We start from the raw sequence: 18,774 nt of genomic DNA, 5'->3' as shown, positions 1-18,774 counted from the left end.
TAATATGCTGCGACTGCTGGCGCATCTGATTCTCTCTCTCATTACAGCTCCTTTTATACGCGATTGTCATGCACAGTCACTGACGTTTTGCTGTCCAGCGCCATCTGTCGGACATTTTGTGAACCTTTTTTTTTTTTTGTTCTAATAAAATCCCATGTCATTCCAAGCATGTGTGTCAACTTTTACCTCTCTATTATTCCATGGTTTATTAAGTTATCAAATTTATACTCACTTTTTGATCACCCGGTAGATATAGAACACACACATGAGTAGAGGATACAAGAATCGTTAACCCGCACATAGACTGGACGCACCTGGTGGCGGTGGATCCGACGGGAGAGGGCGGCATGGGCGGCGGCGTCGGGATGTCGAGCAGGCGGCTGGCGGCGGCGGTGGCGGCCGTGGGGCCGGTGGGCGGCGCCGAGGAGGGCGTGGGCGGCGGCGGCGACTCGGCGCGCGGGGGCGGCTCCGGCTCCTGCGACAGGAAGCGGCGGTGGGGGCGGCGCAGCGCCGGCCGCTCGCGCCGGGTGCTCTCCTCGCGGTCCAGCGCGTACTTGTTGAACAGCACCGGCGTCCGGGACGCAGCCGCCGCGTCGGCCGCGCCCACGCCACCCGGAAGGTCCGTCGCGCCTGCCGGCACCGCAGTTGTCGGGATGATCATTACGATGCGTAACTCAGTGGCATCCTCCGCTCGTTTTGCCAGTCGAGTGGGCAAAAAAGACTGGCCCTCTTCGACTTCCTTCATAGTCAAAGGATCCAACCGTTTTCTCCTCTTAAAATACAAGCTCTGACAATAAAGTTTGGTGAATGAAGTCAGAACGGTCGATCGGGCAACAATGGCGACTCACAACGCCGCACCTGCGTAGTGGCCGGTGGTGACAACCTGCCCCGACCGTAGTTCCGTTGAGCATCGTGTTTCTTCCGCGTCACGCCTGTTGGACGAGGTGCTTGTTTAGTGCGTGCCGGCACGGCAGCTTAGCTTGTTCGGTCAGAGGGCCGCTCGCCCTCGGTAATTAAAAAAAACTGAGTGAAGGAATCAACTACCCGCCAGGATACACGAGAGCGCTAACGCGTTGCTTCCTGGATTCGAGTAGGCACCCGGCCACTGATCGAATCCGCCCGGCGGATTAACGACGGCGGCCAGTGTGCCGGCCAGCCTGGATGTGGTTTTTAGGCGGTTTCCCACATCCTACTGGTGAATACCGGGCTGGTCCCCACGACCCGCCTCAGTTACACGGCTCGCAGACATTTGCAACACATTCACACTCTTTCACGATTTAAACTAGACGCAGACAGCTGCGGTACACTAATTCCGTCCCGGGGGGTATGGGGTGGCGGCAGGAAGGGCATCCGACCACCCCTTCGTATTAACCATGGCAAACCCGTACTTAACCCTGCCGACCCTGCGCCCAGTGCGGGATACAGGCAGTAGCGAAAGAAAGAAAGAAAGAAATTGAAGGAATCAACGATTAACTTGAACAGATGTCTTGCGAAACGCAACGAACAATACCGAACAAAAAATAAAAAAAATAAAAAATAAAAATAAGTGGATAGAACATCTGTCATGCAAGCAGGAAATCCCGGGTTCGAGTTCCGGTCGAGGCACACATTTTCAACTGTCCCCGTTGACTTATATCAACGCCTGTATGCAGCTAAGGGTATTCATTTTATTGTAATTTCATTCTAACGAGCTGCATGGCCACTGATGGTATCTGTTCTTTTGGACAGATACGATCTTCATATATAAGCATTTTCTTCCCGGCACGTCCCATGTTTCATAATTGTTACCGTCAAAAATCAGGTCATTCTTTTTGGAACACCCTCTATAACGTGTAGGATCCACCCTTGTTTTTGTCACCCTAACAAAGGGATATAAATACTGGCCCTCTTAGACTTTCTTCACAGTCAAAGTATTTCAATGCTAGTGACCAGACATTACTTTCTCAGCCTCCTCAGTCCCTATGTAGCATATACAACAGGCGGACAAAAATGTGGTAACAAGACAATACGGTGTAGTAAAATCGTTCCCATTCCAGTCGTCTCGGAATGGATAAATACAGTCCGTTACGATTTTCAAGGGTATCTTGTACCATTCTCCTGCAAATTAACGGCATTTTCTGGTAACGATAACAGAGTTGGATAGCGATCATGAACCCTTCTCTCTTAGGTAGACCACAAAGGCTTAATCAATTGAGCTCTGGTGACTGGTGGGCAGGGGACATGTAACAATACGGCCTCGTGCTCACAAAACCAGTTCTGGACGATGTGAGCTGGGCGAACAAGAGTCCCGTCGTCTTGAAACACAGCAACACCATTGGGTGACAGACATTGTACGATGGGATGGACCTGATGAGCCAAAATGGTCACGTAATCCTTCACAGTAATGCAAGCTTGTAGAGCAATGCCGGCCCGAGTGGCCGTGCGGTTCTAGGCACTACAGTCTGGAGCCGAGCGACCGCTACGGTCGCAGGTACGAATCCTGCCTCGGGCATGGATGGGTGTGATGTCCTTAGGTTAGTTAGGTTTAATTAGTTCTAAGTTCTAGGCGACTGATGACCTCAGAAATTAAAAAATACACACAACCCTAAATTGCCACCCTTCTACCACAAACACCTATTTTTTAACAGCGATTTTAGAAATTTAATAATTTTCAACCCCAGTCGATAACTGATCAGTTATCATTTGATCAACGGCTCGATCGATTCTGATGAAATTTTACATGTATATTCGGTACGTTTGAGAATCGGTCGTAATCTATTTTTCATACCCCTAAGTGATAAGGGTGGTCCACCCCAATAATTTTTTCTTATTTTTTGGACAGAACTTTTAATTTTTTTTAATGATGTGGCATTACAAAATACACACAATCCTAAATTTTCACCCTTCTACTACCAGCCCCTATTTTTTAACAGCCATTTTAGTAATTTAATAATTTTCAACCCCAGTCGATAACTGATCAATTATCACTTGATCAGTTATCCTCGCCAGGTGTCTACCGGTGATAGATTTTCACTATTCGATAGATAGGTAATTGAGGAAAACGTACCAAAAGCAACGACTCGGATATGCCTCTTTGAATCGGCGTAACTAGACCGACAATTTTAACTAGGTAGCACGCGTCATTCGCCAAACCGACATTTAGGCCTAGCGCACACGCATCGATTTTTATCGTACGGAAATATGTCGTACGATCAAATTCTTTAAGGGGAACAAAGAGCTTCCTAGGCTCTCCTTTGACCCTCTAAAAGAATTTAATCGTACAATATTTTTACGTACGATAAAAAATCGATGCGTGTGCGCTTGGCCTTATTCATAATGCTGGCGAACACGTTTCGACAGGAAATTGCCGCTATGTTTGTATGCTCATGGACGAGCAGTGTATCGGCTGCAATTGTTAAATCCGCGCAATCTACGGTAGAAACGCTAGAACTAATAGTGGCCTATACTGCTGGACTTCCCGCTAAGCCTTTTCTCACTCCCTACACAGTTTTCGGCCATTATTATTGTTTGTGTCACGAGCTCCCGCCAACAACGGCTATTGTGTTACACGTATACATTGTGTTACTCATTTACATTATTCCTATAGACTAGAGATAATTTATATGGCAAAACAACGTTTGCCGGGTCAGCCATAACATACAAAGATTTTCAGAGGTGGAACGAAGTTCGCCGGGCATAGCTAGTGTTAATACGATAAATACTATTAAATGACTTCAGTGTCTATAGTGACTATCTTTATCACAGTGTCAACATAGTTTCGAGAAATAAAGGCAAATTCTCCTTGTTTTTAGTAACTTGCATATGATAATATACGCAAAGCTATATTAGTGACTATTTGTTTAACTGATTCAACTGTGGGTTCTTGGTGAAACACTGTGTATTGCATTAATTAAACTAAACACTTATTTAGCCTTGTTTCACAAACTTTACTGTTATTGTGCTACCTAGGTTTCCGGTTGTAAGCCCATTTTCTAGTCAACAACTGATCGCGAAGATGGCAGCCAAGCAAAGATAAACATGTAAACTTCTTAATACATCGAACAACTACGAGAGACGTCCCAAAAGTACAGTTCTTCATCGTTTCTCACACGAAAAATTTATTGCCAAAAACAAATACTCTGTGGCATCATGAACTATACACCTTGCACTGATTTTCGACCTCACTGCTACCGACACTCAGACATTTGTCGTAGCGTGCAATCTGTTTGCCGGCCTTGGTGGCCAAGCGGTTCTAAGCGCTTCAGTCCAGAACCGCGCGACTGCTACGGTCGCAGGTTCGAATCCTGCCTCGGGCATGGGTGTGTGTGATGTCCTTAGGTTAGTTAGGTTTAAGTAGTTCTAAGTTCTAGGGGACTGATGACCTCAGATGTTAAGTCCCATAGTGCTCAGAGCCATTTGCAATCAGTTTGAAGAGACTACTCTGGCAAAACTCGTTTCCTTGTGATGGAAGGAATTGTCGCATACACGCTAGCAATGTTGTTTCCATTCGCGAATGTGGAAGAATGCCCATTTCAACCTTCATCCTCCATACTGTACCTTCCATCTCTGAATATGCAATACCAGTGAGCAGCCATTTGACGAGACGTGATCTCTTCACCATAGACGGTCTTAGGCGTTCATGAATGACGAACACAGTAGCCCCATGTGCCCATACATACCAAATATCAGCACACAGTGCCATTGGCGGCCATGTTGTCAGTACATGTCCGTCTGCCGTCGTGGCGTATACTCGAATAACCTCGGACACTCCGTTCTGCTGCTACTCTCCCTTCTTCGGCGCTCTGCGAATGCGTTATCCTACTCCGCTGACGCCCCTTCCGTCGCTGAACCAACAATAGCCGTGGATTCATATGGTTTTTGTCTGTGTCATCTGGTGTACCATCTTCTCTTTCAAAAACAAAGACGGAACTTACTTTTGAAATATCCCTTGTACAACGGCTATATCCGTCGAGAATTTTGACACTGTTATATTTATTTTCTACAACATTCCTTAGGACAACTTTTACAATAAAATGGTTCAAATGGCTCTGAGCACTATGGGACGTAACATCTACGGTCATCAGTCCCATAGAACTTAGAACTACTTAAACCTAACTAACCTAAGGACAGCACACAACACCCAGCCATCACGAGGCAGAGAAAATCCCTGACCCCGCCGGGAATCGAACCCGGGAACCCGGGCGTGGGAAGCGAGAACGCTACCGCACGACCACGAGATGCGGGCCAACTTTTACAATAACTATGAATAATATACAATGGAGTAGAGCTGTGTGCACAGAAATTTTTTGCCACTATCTGAATGATCAGTGTCATCAAAGAATCCCCTGAATACACGTGTGTCCCTCACAGCCTTCCTGAACTCCTGATCTGTTATTATATAGTCAATGACAGATCTGGTTCCCCTGCCTTCCCAAGTATACCGGTGAATGTTCTTATTTTTAAAAAAGGAGTTTGGCTTAGTAATCACAAACTCCTTTTTTAAACATAAGAACATTCACCGGTATTGGGAAGGCAGGGGAACCAGATCTGTCAGTGACTATATAATAACAGATCAGGAATTCATGAAGGCTGTGAGGGACACACGTGTATTCAGGGGATTCTTTGATGACACTGATCATTATTTAATCTGCAGTGAAATTGGGATTGTGAGGCCGAAAGTGCAGGAGGATAAGAGTGGAGAAACTTCAGGATAAGGAAATCAGGCACAAGTACATAACAGCGATCTCAGAAAGGTACCAGTTAGTTGAATGTAGCCAATTACAGTCATTGGAAAAGGAATGGACAAGGTACAGGGACACAGTACTAGAAGTGGCTAAAGAATGTCTTGGAACAGTAGTGTGTAAAAGTAGGAAGAAGCAAACAGCTTGGTGGAATGATACAGTCAAGGCAGCCTGTAAAAGGAAAAAGAAGGCATATCAAAAATGGCTACATACCAGAACCCAGGTAGCCAGAGAAAGTTATGTTGAAGAAAGAAACAAAGCCAAACAGATAATTGCAGCATCCAAGAAGAAATCGTGGGAAGACTTTGGAAACAGGTTGGAGACTATGGGTCAAGCTGCTGGAAAACCATTCTGGAGTGTAATTAGCAGTCTTCGAAAGGGAGGTAAGAAGGAAATGACAAGTATTTTGGACAGGTCAGGAAAACTGCTGGTGAATCCTGTGGATGCCTTGGGAAGATGGGGGGAATATTTTGAAGAGTTGCTCAATGTAGGTGAAAATGCGATCAGTAATGTTTCAGATTTCGAGGTAGAATGGGATAGGAATGATGATGGAAATAGGATTACATTTGAGGAAGTGGAAAAAATGGTCAATAGATTGCAGTGCAATAAAGCGGCTGGGGTGGATGAAATTAAGTCGGAACTCATCAAATACAGTGGAATGTCAGGTCTTAAATGGCTACACAGGATAATTGAAATGGCCTGGGAGTCGGGACAGGTTCCATCAGACTGGACAAAAGCAGTAATCACACCAATCTTTAAACATGGAAACAGAAAAGATTGTAACAACTACAGAGGTATCTCTTTAATCAGCGTTGTGGGTAAAATCTTCTCAGGTATTGTTGAAAGGAAAGTGCGAGTATTAGTTGAGGACCAATTGGATGAAAATCAGTGTTGGTTTAGGCCTCTTAGAGGTTGTCAGGACCAGATCTTTAGCTTACGGCAAATAATGGAGAAGTGTTATGAGTGGAACAGGGAATTGTATCTATGCTTTATAGATCTAGAAAAGGCATATGACTGGGTTCCTAGGAGGAAGCTATTGACTGTTCTACAAGATTATGGAATACGAGGCAAACATTTGCAAGCAATTAAAGGTCTTTACATGGATAGTCAGGCAGCAGTTAGAGTTGACGGTAATTTGAGTTCATGGTTCAGAGTAGTTTCAGGGGTAAGACAAGGCTGCAACCTGTCTCCACTGTTGTTCATATTATTCATGGATCATATGTTGAAAACAATAGACTGGCTGGGTGAGATTAAGATATGTGAACACAAAATAAGCAGTCTTGCATATGCGGATGACTTAGTTGTGATGGCAGATTCGATTGAAAGTTTGCAAAGTAATATTTCAGAGCTAGATCAGAAATGTAAGGACTATGGTATGAAGATTAGCATCTCCAAAACGAAAGTAATGTCAGTGGGAAAGAAATATAAACGGATTGAGTGCCAAATAGGAGGAACAAAGTTAGAACAGGTGGACGGTTTCAAGTACTTAGGATGCATATTCTCACAGGATGGTAACATAGTGAAAGAACTGGAAGCGAGGTGTAGCAAAGCTAAGGTAGTGAGCGCTCAGCTACGATCTACTCTCTTCTGCAAGAAGGAAGTCAGTACCAAGACTAAGTTATCTGTGCACCGTTCAATCTTCCGACCAACTTTGTTGTATGGGAATGAAAGCTGAGTGGATTCAGGTTACCTTATCAACAAGGTTGAGGTTACGGATATGAAAGTAGCTAGGATGATTGCAGGTACTAGTAGATGGGAACAATGGCAGGAGGGTGTCCACAATGAGGAAATCAAAGAAAAACTGGGAATGAACTCTATAGATGTAGCAGTCAGGGCGTACAGGCTTAGATGGTGGGGTCATGTTACACGCACGGGAGAAGCAAGGTTACCCAAGAGACTCATGGATTCAGCAGTAGAGGATAGGAGGAGTCGGGGCAGACCAAGGAGAAGGTACCTGGATTCGGTTAAGAATGATGTTGAAGCAATAGGTTTAACATCAGAAGAGGCATCAATGTTAGCACTGAATAGGGGATCATGGAGGAACTGTATAAGGGTGGCTATGCTCCAGACTGAACGCTGAAAGGCATAATCAGTCTTAAATGATGATGATAATGATGATGATGATGATCTAACTTTCAGGTCTTTTCTCCTCTGTAGAGGTAACATCGTCTTAAGGGTGTGAATAATTGTACTGAGTCGGCTCATTCAATAGGAGATGGGTGTTCGCCTTCCATAATGTTCGCACATGCATTGACAATGCGCTGACGCATGTTGTCAGGCGTTGTCGGTGGATCACGATAGCAAATATTCTCCAACTTTCCCCACAGAAAGAAATCCGGGGACGTCAGATCCGGTGACCGTGCAGGCCATGGTATGGTGCTTCAACGACCAATCCACCTGTCATGAATGATGCTATTCAATTCCGCTTCAACCGCACGCGAGCTATGTGCCGGACATCCACCATGTTGGAAGTACATCGCCACTCAGTCATGCAGTGAAACATCTTGTAGTAACATGGGTAGAACATTACGTAGGAAATCAGCATACATTGCACCATTTAGATTGCCATCGATAAAATGGGGGCCAGTTATGGTTCAAAATGGTTCAAATGGCTCTGAGCACTATGGGACTTAACTTCTGAGGTCATCAGTCCCTTAGAACTTAGAACTACTTAAACCTAACTAACGTAAGGACATCACACACACCCATGCTCGTGGGAGGATTCGAACCTGCGACGTAGCGGTCGCGCGGTTCCAGACTGTAGCGCCGAGAACCGCTCGGCCATCACGGCCGGCGGGGCCAGTTATCCTTCCTCCCGTATGCCGTACCATACATTAACCCGCCAAGGTCGCTGATGTTCCACTTGTCGTCGCAGCCATCGTGGATTTTCCGTTGCCAAATAGTGCATATTATGCCGGTTTACGTTACCGCTGTTGGTGAATGACGCTTCCTCGCTAAATAGAACGTGTGCAAAACAACTGTCATCGTCCCGTAATTTCTCTTGTGCCCAGTGGCAGAACTGTACACGACGTTCAAAGTCGTCGCCATGCAATTCCTGGTACACAGAAATATGGTACAATCGATGTTGATGTAGCATTCTCAACACCGACATTTTTGAGGTTCCCGATTCTCGCGCATTTTGTCTGCTACTGATGTGCGGATTAGCCGCGACAGCAGCTAAAACACCTACTTGAGCCTCATCATTTGTTGCAGGTCGTGGTTGACGCTTCACATGTGGTTGAACACTTCCTGTTTCCTTAAATAACGTAACTATCCGGCGAACGGTCCGGACGCTTGGATGATGTCGTGCAGGACACCGAGCAGCATACATAGCACACGCCCGTTGAGCATTTTGATCACAATAGCCATACATCAACACGATATCGACCTTTTCCGCAATTGGTAAACGGTTCATTTTAACACGGGTAATGTATCATGAAGCAAATACCGTCCGCACTAGCGGAATGTTGCGTGCTACCACGTACTTATACGTTTGTGACTACACTCCTGGAAATGGAAAAAAGAACACATTGACACCGGTGTGCCAGACCCACCATACTTGCTCCGGACACTGCGAGAGGGCTGTACAAGCAATGATCACACGCACGGCACAGCGGACACACCAGGAACCGCGGTGTTGGCCGTCGAATGGCGCTAGCTGCGCAGCATTTGTGCACCGCCGCCGTCAGTGTCAGCCAGTTTGCCGTGGCATATGGTGCTCCATCGCAGTCTTTAGCACTGGTAGCATGCCGCGACAGCGTGGACGTGAACCGTATGTGCAGTTGACGGACTTTGAGCGAGGGCGTATAGTGGGCATGCGGGAGGCCGGGTGGACGTACCGCCGAATTGCTCAACACGTGGGGCGTGAGGTCTCCACAGTACATCGATGTTGTCGCCAGTGGTCGGCGGAAGGTGCACGTGCCCGTCGACCTGGGACCGGACCGCAGCGACGCACGGATGCACGCCAAGACCGTAGGATCCTACGCAGTGCCGTAGGGGACCGCACCGCCACTTCCCAGCAAATTAGGGACACTGTTGCTCCTGGGGTATCGGCGAGGACCATTCGCAACCGTCTCCATAAAGCTGGGCTACGGTCCCGCACACCGTTAGGCCGTCTTCCGCTCACGCCCCAACATCGTGCAGCCCGCCTCCAGTGGTGTCGCGACAGGCGTGAATGGAGGGACGAATGGAGACGTGTCGTCTACAGCGATGAGAGTCGCTTCTGCCTTGGTGCCAATGATGGTCGTATGTGTGTTTGGCGCCGTGCAGGTGAGCGCCACAATCAGGACTGCATACGACCGAGGCACACAGGGCCAACACCCGGCATCATGGTGTGGGGAGCGATCTCCTACACTGGCCGTACACCACTGGTGATCGTCGAGGGGACACTGAATAGTGCACGGTACATCCAAACCGTCATCGAACCCATCGTTCTACCATTCGTAGACCGGCAAGGGAACTTGCTGTTCCAACAGGACAATGCACGTCCGCATGTATCCCGTGCCACCCAACGTGCTCTAGAAGGTGTAAGTCAACTACCCTGGCCAGCAAGATCTCCGGATCTGTCCCCCATTGAGCATGTTTGGGACTGGATGAAGCGTCGTCTCACGCGGTCTGCACGTCCAGCACGAACGCTGGTCCAACTGAGGCGCCAGGTGGAAATGGCATGGCAAGCCGTTCCACAGGACTACATCCAGCATCTCTACGATCGTCTCCATGGGAGAATAGCAGCCTGCATTGCTGCGAAAGGTGGATATACACTGTACTAGTGCCGACATTGTGCATGCTCTGTTGCCTGTGTCTATGTGCCTGTGGTTCTGTCAGTGTGATCATGTGATGTATCTGACCCCAGGAATGTGTCAATAAAGTTTCCCCTTCCTGGGACAATGAATTCACGGTGTTCTTATTTCAATTTCCAGGAGTGTATTACAGTCCCATCTATCACAAAGCGAAAAAAAGTGGTCCAACTAAAACATTCATATTTCTTTACGTACTACACGAATATGTAATAAAAAATGGGGGTTCCTATTTTTAAAAAAAAACCGCAGTTGATATCCGTTTGACCTATGGTAGCACCATCTAGCGGGCCAACCATAGCGCCATCTGGTTTCCCCCTTCAAGCTAGACGAGGTTCGTTCTTTGTAGTTTTTTCGTTTGATGTTTATTTCGTGAGATATTTGTCCCGGTCACTATCAATGGACCACCCTGTATACCTTCCACTGCAAGTGCTGCCACCTGACGTCTGCGAGTGGTTTTCGCAAATCGAAAATAGGCGGCGGTCACATTAATGTGACTAGACGGTGTAGAAATGTATAGCAACACGTGCAGCAATTCGATAGCGGCAGGAACGTGGCCTGTCAGGGCTTGCTTCTTCTTTTTTTTTCCCGTAATACTGCTGCTCGCATTTGTCTGGCTCCCACTGCCGTTACGCGAAAGCGGACTCGATGGCTTCATGTATCCCACGCACCTAGGAAAACTAAACTTGCCAGATTGCATCTGTCATCCCCAAGAAAGTCGAGGACCTGGCGCAATGTTGTGAGATGATACTGAACCAGCTCCGTTGTCAACTCCTTCCCAGTGGCAGTGTCTAGAATATCAGGGGCCAGTTACAGCAGTTGTGGGTTATCTTGCCTCAGCAGAGGATACCACGGCTTTATGACAACCTTCCCAACAGAATCAGTGAATGCATCCACACCGTAAAGGGTAGGACCACATACTGACTAATGGGCGCATATTACCAAGTTCTTTGTAAATTCAAGTCGACTTTGTAATCAATGCAATAAACACGACGTACCCTCTCAACCCGTGAAGTTCCATTTCGTGTTCTTCTGGGTGCTTCAGTTTTTTGTGAGGTAGTGTGTTAAGTAGAATTTAGGTTATGAAATCAAGCCTGTTCACATGTGAAGCAATCGATCTGGAAAAGATTCTCCTCGGATTGATGACAAGCTCAGCGAGCTGAACAGAATTACATCACTAGCCATATACTCGCCTGGGATGTGTTGCTCGTATTCGAATTACAATGCCTTTCGTAGTGGGGGTTAAGAGCGACTTACCAGCCACGACGGGAGGGTCTGGAAGCCGCTGGACGGGGTTGTGGTTGGGCTGCGAGGCTGGCCGCAGCGGTGTGAGAGGCGCTTCACGCTCCGTGTCGTCATAGTATCTGCAACAGGAGACCAGTGTTCACAGGTTTCAATGCACATTATTCTACCGTCTGATGTTTAAAAATCGAAAGCACGGAGGATATGTGCGTGACAGCTGAAGCGGTTTCAGAATTCGAATCTGGGGGTACTCAGTTTGTTAATTTATCTTCAAATGGTTCAAATAGCTCTAAGCACTATGGGACTTAACATCTGAGGTCATCAGTCCCCTAGATGTACAAGTACTTAAACCTAACTAACCTAGGGACTTCACACACATCCATGTCCGAGGCAGGATTCGAACCTGTGACCGTAGCAGCAGCGCGGTTCCGGACTGAAACTCCTAGAACCGCTCGTTCACAACGGCCGGCTTAATTTATCTCCACGTAAGATGTATCACATATTTTATTTCATGAATGGTTGCACATAACGAAACGCGGTTTTTGGAAAATGTTGCAGCGTCGAGGGACACGCAGTTTTTGTTTGGTTAATGTTTCTAGCGCTGGTATCGACGGAGAGATTGAAACAAGTACGTTTTTTAAATGGAAACTTATACTTTTTATAACTGCATTCGATAGCTTTTGAGAAAATAGTTACAGTGATATAGCGTTTGTTACTGTTGAGGTTGAAACCTGTCGTAAAAGATTCGAGAAATGTTGTAGAATGTGAGAGCACGTGACCGGGGGCTGGCCGTTGTGACCGAGCGGTTCTAGGCGCTTCAGTCTGGAACTGCGCGATCGCTACGGTCGCAGGTTCGAATCCTGCCTAGGGCATGCGCGGCTATCCAGGTAGGTTGACGATTACTCCCAGACACTACTTGAAAGTTTTCCTCGTTCTTGTATATACTAAACGGTTAATTATTTTAAAAAATCGATATTTCGTAATCTTTCATTTTCTAAATAGGTTGATACGTCCACATCTTCATCTTTACTATGCGAATCGGTGAAATCTATGTGGTAGAAGATACTTTTTACTGAACCGTACACTGCTTACAATACAATACGTTATTTCGTCCAGTATTAGAGTGTTGTTCGTCTGTATGGGACCCTTACCAGTTGGGTCTGATTCAAGAGATTGAGAAGGTCCAAAGAAGGGCGGCGAGAATCGTGACTCGTACATTTAGCCATGGTAAGAGTGTTACAAATCTCGTAGAAAGTTTGAAGTGGGACACTTACAGATACACGACGCGCTAAACGGAAGGGGCTGCTCACTAAATTCCGAAATCCGATCTTCGCCAAGGATGTAGAACATATATTTTTACCACCAACTTTCAAATCACGCAATGATCACCATTCAAAGATAAAGGAAATTAGACCTCGTACTGAGGCGTTCAGACAATCGTTTTTCCCTCGCGCGATCTGCGAGTGGAACAGAGAGAAGGGGGCGGGGGGTTGGAATATGACTTTGGCGCAAATTGTTCTACTGGTTCTACGCCTCTGTATGAGCCTCATTGCCTGTGTACAATCCCTACGGGACAGTTATGTAGTGGGCTGAAAATTCGTGGTTTCTGCGCTGAAACATGGACCTTGCAGTTTTCCAAGCACGTTCTTGAGCGAGCACAGCTTCTTTCTTCAAGTTCTGCAAGTTAAAGTTTTCAGCATTTCTGTTACTCTCTCTCACCAGTGAAACAAGCCTGTGAGCACTCGCGCCACCCTTCTTCTATTTATAGCACTGGCAAGCCGGATAAGCATACCTGACGCACTGTTTAACGTAAGTGTTTTTTAAAAATATTTTTAGTTTCGACTTCGCAACAGCCGTAGCATATGTTAGACTCATCAGGACAGCTTTGCCTGTGTCACGGCAACTCATGGTCAGCTCTGCTACGTGTTGTACACCTGCGCAACAGAATTAAAGGATCATTTTTTTTCTAAACCCCGTAATTATCTCCCGTTGCGACGAATAAGTCGAAGAATAAGGTGCCTACAGCCTTCCTCTGTAATGGTGCAGAAGCTTGGCCTCCTACGACGTCAGCCTTGGGCTCGACGACGCTTCGAACAGCGAGGCGTCGACGAATGCGAAAAGAAGGCCAGAGCTAAGTTTATGTGACGTGTAAAGTGGGCTGCTGTCCCATTGGCACGAAATTTCATCACAGTTCTGCCCAACGCTGCTGTGGACGTGCCACAGGATGGGAAGGTCGTCACAGTTGCTCTTACCCACATTTAATCCCTTCTTTTGAGCCTCTGCAATGAAGGCAGAACTGCGCCGCCCACCGTTAGGCGGTTTTCGTATGAGTAGACGAGGAAACCATTTCAGACACACCGTCGATCAGAAGCGACACGAGACCTCAGGGGCTGGCATAAAGGGCGTCAATGTAACCACCCCTTTTCTTGAGACATTGATTCCCACACATTTCGTCGGCTAAAATGACAGTCTGCAGTACGATGAGCAACAGAAAGACGTTCTTAACAATTTTTGATACTGCTAACATCTCCCTGACGCTTTAACCACTCTCTAACGATATCGTGAGCTAGCAACCCCACTGGACAGGATGGGTGTGTCGGCAGGCGGTGGGCGTTATGAAATGAATAGGACCAAATTTAGACAAAGACCATTTATTGGCGAAAGCATATTAAAAAGGGGTCACATGGGCCTAGGGAGGTGAGGGTGAGCCAGAGCGTAGAGTTTGGCGAAACACAGTTCGCGAAGCTAATGAAAGTTGTTGTCTGCCAAAACTAAGTCCACAGTGCCGCTTTACCGGGAGAAGCGGGAAGGTCTACTCTGCTACAGGGCGCGCGTCCGACTCGCGAGTGAGCAAGAATACAAGAGAGCGGGCCCGGCGACGGGCGGCCGGGTATATTCGACGCACCACGCGGCTTCCTCCGCCCTGATTGGTCAGGACCGAGCAAACCGTGCGGGCGGCATGGAACTTTCCAGAGCGTTGCCTGCTAAGCGACGCCTGTGGCGGCGTTACCTCGTAAGCGCATGAGAGAGGCGCGTGATCCAGGTGCCCTTCCTCGGTGCTGACTTCCTGTAACTAGACCGTGGGACGAAAGAATTTACAGGCAGCTAACACTGCGGACCGTGGCTTGGCCGTAATGGAAAAATGAAGTTGCCGTTTGAAAGCTTATATAATAAAGTAAAATCTCCTACTGTGTGGCTCACGCTTTACACCACTGAACGTGGTTTCACCCCTGTGATGTACAATGTGACTGCAAGTTTTTCTTCGGTGTACAGCCTGGAACCTCTAGGGATCATTCTACACTATTCGACAAAATTGGAACGTAATGCCGGCCTCTGTGACCGAGCGGTTCTAGGCGCTTCAGTCCGGAACCGCGCAACTGCTACGGTCACAGCTTCGAATCCTGCCTCGGGCATGGATGTGTGTGATGTCCTTAGGTTAGTTAGGTTTAAGTAGTTCTTAGTTCTACGGGACTGATGACCTCAGATGTTAAGTCCCATAGTGCTCAGAGCCATTTGGAACGTGATCTGAAGCAGCAAAGGGTGCTTATGCTTAATCAGTCCTCCTGTTTCATATCCTCCTGTCGTGTGAGCACAGAGGAGTGTGACATTGACTTGTATGTGAATAAAACGGGGAAGAATTCCTCTAAGACCCCACAGTCGGCAAACCCCTCATTTATGGAGAATTTTACAAATGTGCCTATACAGAGGAAACCTGCGAACATGTGGAACAATTAGTGGGTTTTGAAAAACTGATACTTTAATTCTGGTGCGCAGAGTAAATTTGTACTTGAAATAAAGTTATTAAGTTCTAAAGTTCTAAGTGTTGGAAACAAAACAGAACTGTCATAAGAAAAAGTGATTAAAAAAATTAAATGCTTCATCTTCGCCACAGGCCGTATACAGGGTGTTCTAGGAGGAACAGACAGTATTAATTGATATGGCAGGAACGATCATCTAAAGTGAAACATTTCATATAGACATACGCCCCATTCCGAATTGTTTCAGAGACAGAACAAATTTAATGTACATTGCTATTTATTTTCTGTATTATTCAATACATTGTCAGGTTTCCACATGTACACGTGTACAACAGTTACTGAATATTACAACATGCTTTTTACAAGGTGTCAATTAAAAATGTGTATTTTTATACATTCACCTCTACGCCATATAATACACGTCGCCGTGTGTAGGTACTAGGGCAACACTGCATCCTTTCAACAAAGTCTTGCTGATTCTATTCAGAAGAAAATTGGTAACTTGGAAGAAGAGCTGTAGCACGCAATGTCCTGAAATCTCTGGTAAACACTCTACGATCAGGAAACAGACGTGTCGGAAAGCGCCGACGGTGTTCTTCGACAGCAACAGTAGCACTACCATCCCAGAAGTCGTAAACATACACTATATCTCCATATTCTTCATTAGCACAGATATGCGACATTTTAGCCAATGCGTGTACAAACACAACCGTTCGTTCTCTCTGATACATTCTCAGTCCCTCGCACAACTTCACTCGCAACGTATCATGGACAACTACGCGTTCAACAGGCTAGCTTAATGATAGAAAGACATTCCGAGCAAATAAATTGAAAGCAGCTGGGTAGATTGGGCTATAATAAAAATTCAGAGCCTGGCTGGGTAAGACACATACGTGAGCGCCACTAGCCCAAAAACAAATGTACATCAAACGTGTCCTATTTGGGAAACCATTCGGAATTGGGTACATGTCCATACGAAATTTTTGCTTTAAATTAGCGTTCCTTTATACCCCCGAATATCGACCATTCTTCCAGGGAAAAAATTTCTAGTAAGAACTATGGGACCAAACTGCTGAGGTCATCGGTCTCTAGGCTTACGCACTACTTAATGTAACTAAAAGTAACTTACGCTAAGGACTACACACACACCCGAGGGAGGACTCGAACCTCCGACGGGAGGAGCCGCGCGAACCGTAACATGTCCCCCTAGACCGCACGGCTACCTCGCGCGGCTCTTATCTCACGAATTTGGCAATACGTGTAACGACATTCTTCTCAACAGCGACTAGTTCGCCTTCCGTAATGCACGCACATGCACTGGCAATGCGCTGACGCATGTTGTCAGGCGTTATCGGTGGATCACGATAGCAAATATCCTTCAACTTTTCCCACAGAAAGAAATCAGGGGACGTCAGACCCGGTGAACGTGACCAATCCACCTGTCATGAAATATGTATGCTATTCAATACCGCTTCAACCGCACGCGAGCTATGTGCCGGACATCCATCATGTTGGAAGTACATCGCCATTCTGTCATGCAGTGAAACATCTTGTAGTAACATGGGTAGAACATGACGTAGGAAATCAGCATACATTGCACCATTTAGACTGTCATCGATAAAATGGGGTCCAATTATCCTTCATCCCATAATGCCGTACCATACATCAACACGATATCGACCTTTTCCGCAATTGGTAAACTATCAATTTTAACACCACGGGTAATGTATCACGAAGCAAATACCGTCCGCATTGACGGAATGTTACGTGATACCACGTACTTATACGTTTGTGGCTATTACACCTCCATCTATCACAAAGCGAAAAAAGTGGTCCAACTAAATATTCATATTTCTTTAAGTGCTACACGAATATGTAATAAAATGGAGGTTCCTATTTAAAAAAACACAGATGATATCCGTTTGACCTGTGGCAGCTCCATCTAGGGGACCAACCATAGCGCCATCCGGTTTCCCCCTTAAAGCTAGACGAGTTTCGTTCTTTGTAGTTTTTTCGTTTGATGCTTATTTCGTGAGATATTTGTCTCGGTCACTATCAATGGACCACCCTGTATAGAAGAAAGTATTGCTACGTATGCGTCTGTAACATGCATCAACCGAGCGAGGTGGCGCAGTGGTTAGACACTGGACTCGCATTCGGGAGGACGACGGTTCAATCCCGCGTCCGGCCATCCTGATTTAGGTTTTCCGTGGTTTCCCTAAATCACTACAGGCAAATGCCGGGATGGTTCCTCTGAAAGGGCACGGCCGGCTTCCTTCCCCATCCTTCCCTAATCCGATGAGACCGATGACCACGCTGTCTGGTCTCCTTCCCCAAACAACCAACCAACCAACATGCATCATTCCTTGAAATCAGGTATTTAGTTATGAATAAATTTCAGTCACTAGATAAACTAGAGTTACTTTGAATCCTGGTAAGGGCTCGTGTCAGCCTCTTGTTCTAGCAAAGCTGTCTAAGTGCTTCTCTATTGCTTTAATTTGTTTGTTAAGCAACTTCTTCTCAGATATTGAACGTTTCGTCAAATAGATGGATCGTGAGTCGTGCTTTGGTAGCTCAGTCGGTAGAGCATTTGCCGGCGAAAAACAAAGGTCCTGCGTTCGAATCTCTGTCCGTCAAACAATGTAATCTGCCAGGAAGTTTCGTTTTATCAGATAGTATGTGGCATGATTCTTTGATATTTTTCACTGCAGCCGAGAAGTGACCGCAGAGGCAGAACGGACACGGGACTCGCATTCGAAAGAGCGGCGATTCAGATCCGCGTCCGCCCATTGAGACTGAGATTTTCTCTGATTTCCCTCCAAATCACTCGAGTCAAATGCCGGGATGGCTGTTTCGAAAAGGACACGGGCGATTTGCTTAGCCACAAGAGTTTGCGCTCCATCTCTACCGACCACGTCGTCGACGGCACCTTAAACCATCATCTTCCGCCGTCATCATACTCATAGAAGCAAGGCCGCAGGTGCTTTATTAATTTTTTCGTCTTTTATATTGAAAAGGGTAAGACTATGTTTTTAATTCATTGTTACACTTCAGTCGTTACCTTTTTTACTCTTACGAATCATGCATGTCAGAACCTTAACAAGGCCAACGAATGTATCTTTAATCGTGTATATGGCTTCTGTTTTGCCAGCCTAACGCTTTGGATTTGGCGTCTTCAGCGTTACCTTGGAAGTATTCACGGAACAAGTTTTTAAATCCTACCACCGCAGCATGCTGTGACCAGAAAAACTGCAGATG

The 18,774-nt window shown here is 46.4% G+C and overlaps 1 protein-coding gene across 1 annotated transcript in view; it reads right to left on the bottom strand.

Moving 5' to 3' along the window:
- LOC126101410 (uncharacterized) overlaps positions 1 to 18,774 on the bottom strand; it is a 667,375-nt gene that overhangs the window by 54,202 nt on the left and 594,399 nt on the right. Inside the window, exons 6-8 of the mRNA XM_049912072.1 lie at positions 11,774 to 11,880; positions 505 to 630; positions 315 to 366 (exon numbers count right to left, since the gene is read on the bottom strand). Of these exons, the coding sequence (XP_049768029.1) occupies positions 315 to 366; positions 505 to 630; positions 11,774 to 11,880 (285 nt within the window). The remainder of the gene's footprint in view (positions 1 to 314; positions 367 to 504; positions 631 to 11,773; positions 11,881 to 18,774) is intronic.

This window comes from Schistocerca cancellata, chromosome 9, assembly GCF_023864275.1.
Source record: "Schistocerca cancellata isolate TAMUIC-IGC-003103 chromosome 9, iqSchCanc2.1, whole genome shotgun sequence".
Classification (NCBI taxonomy): Eukaryota; Metazoa; Arthropoda; class Insecta; order Orthoptera; family Acrididae; genus Schistocerca; species Schistocerca cancellata.
Note: the sequence above shows the minus strand (reverse complement) of the source record. Positions and strands in the feature narration are given on the sequence as shown.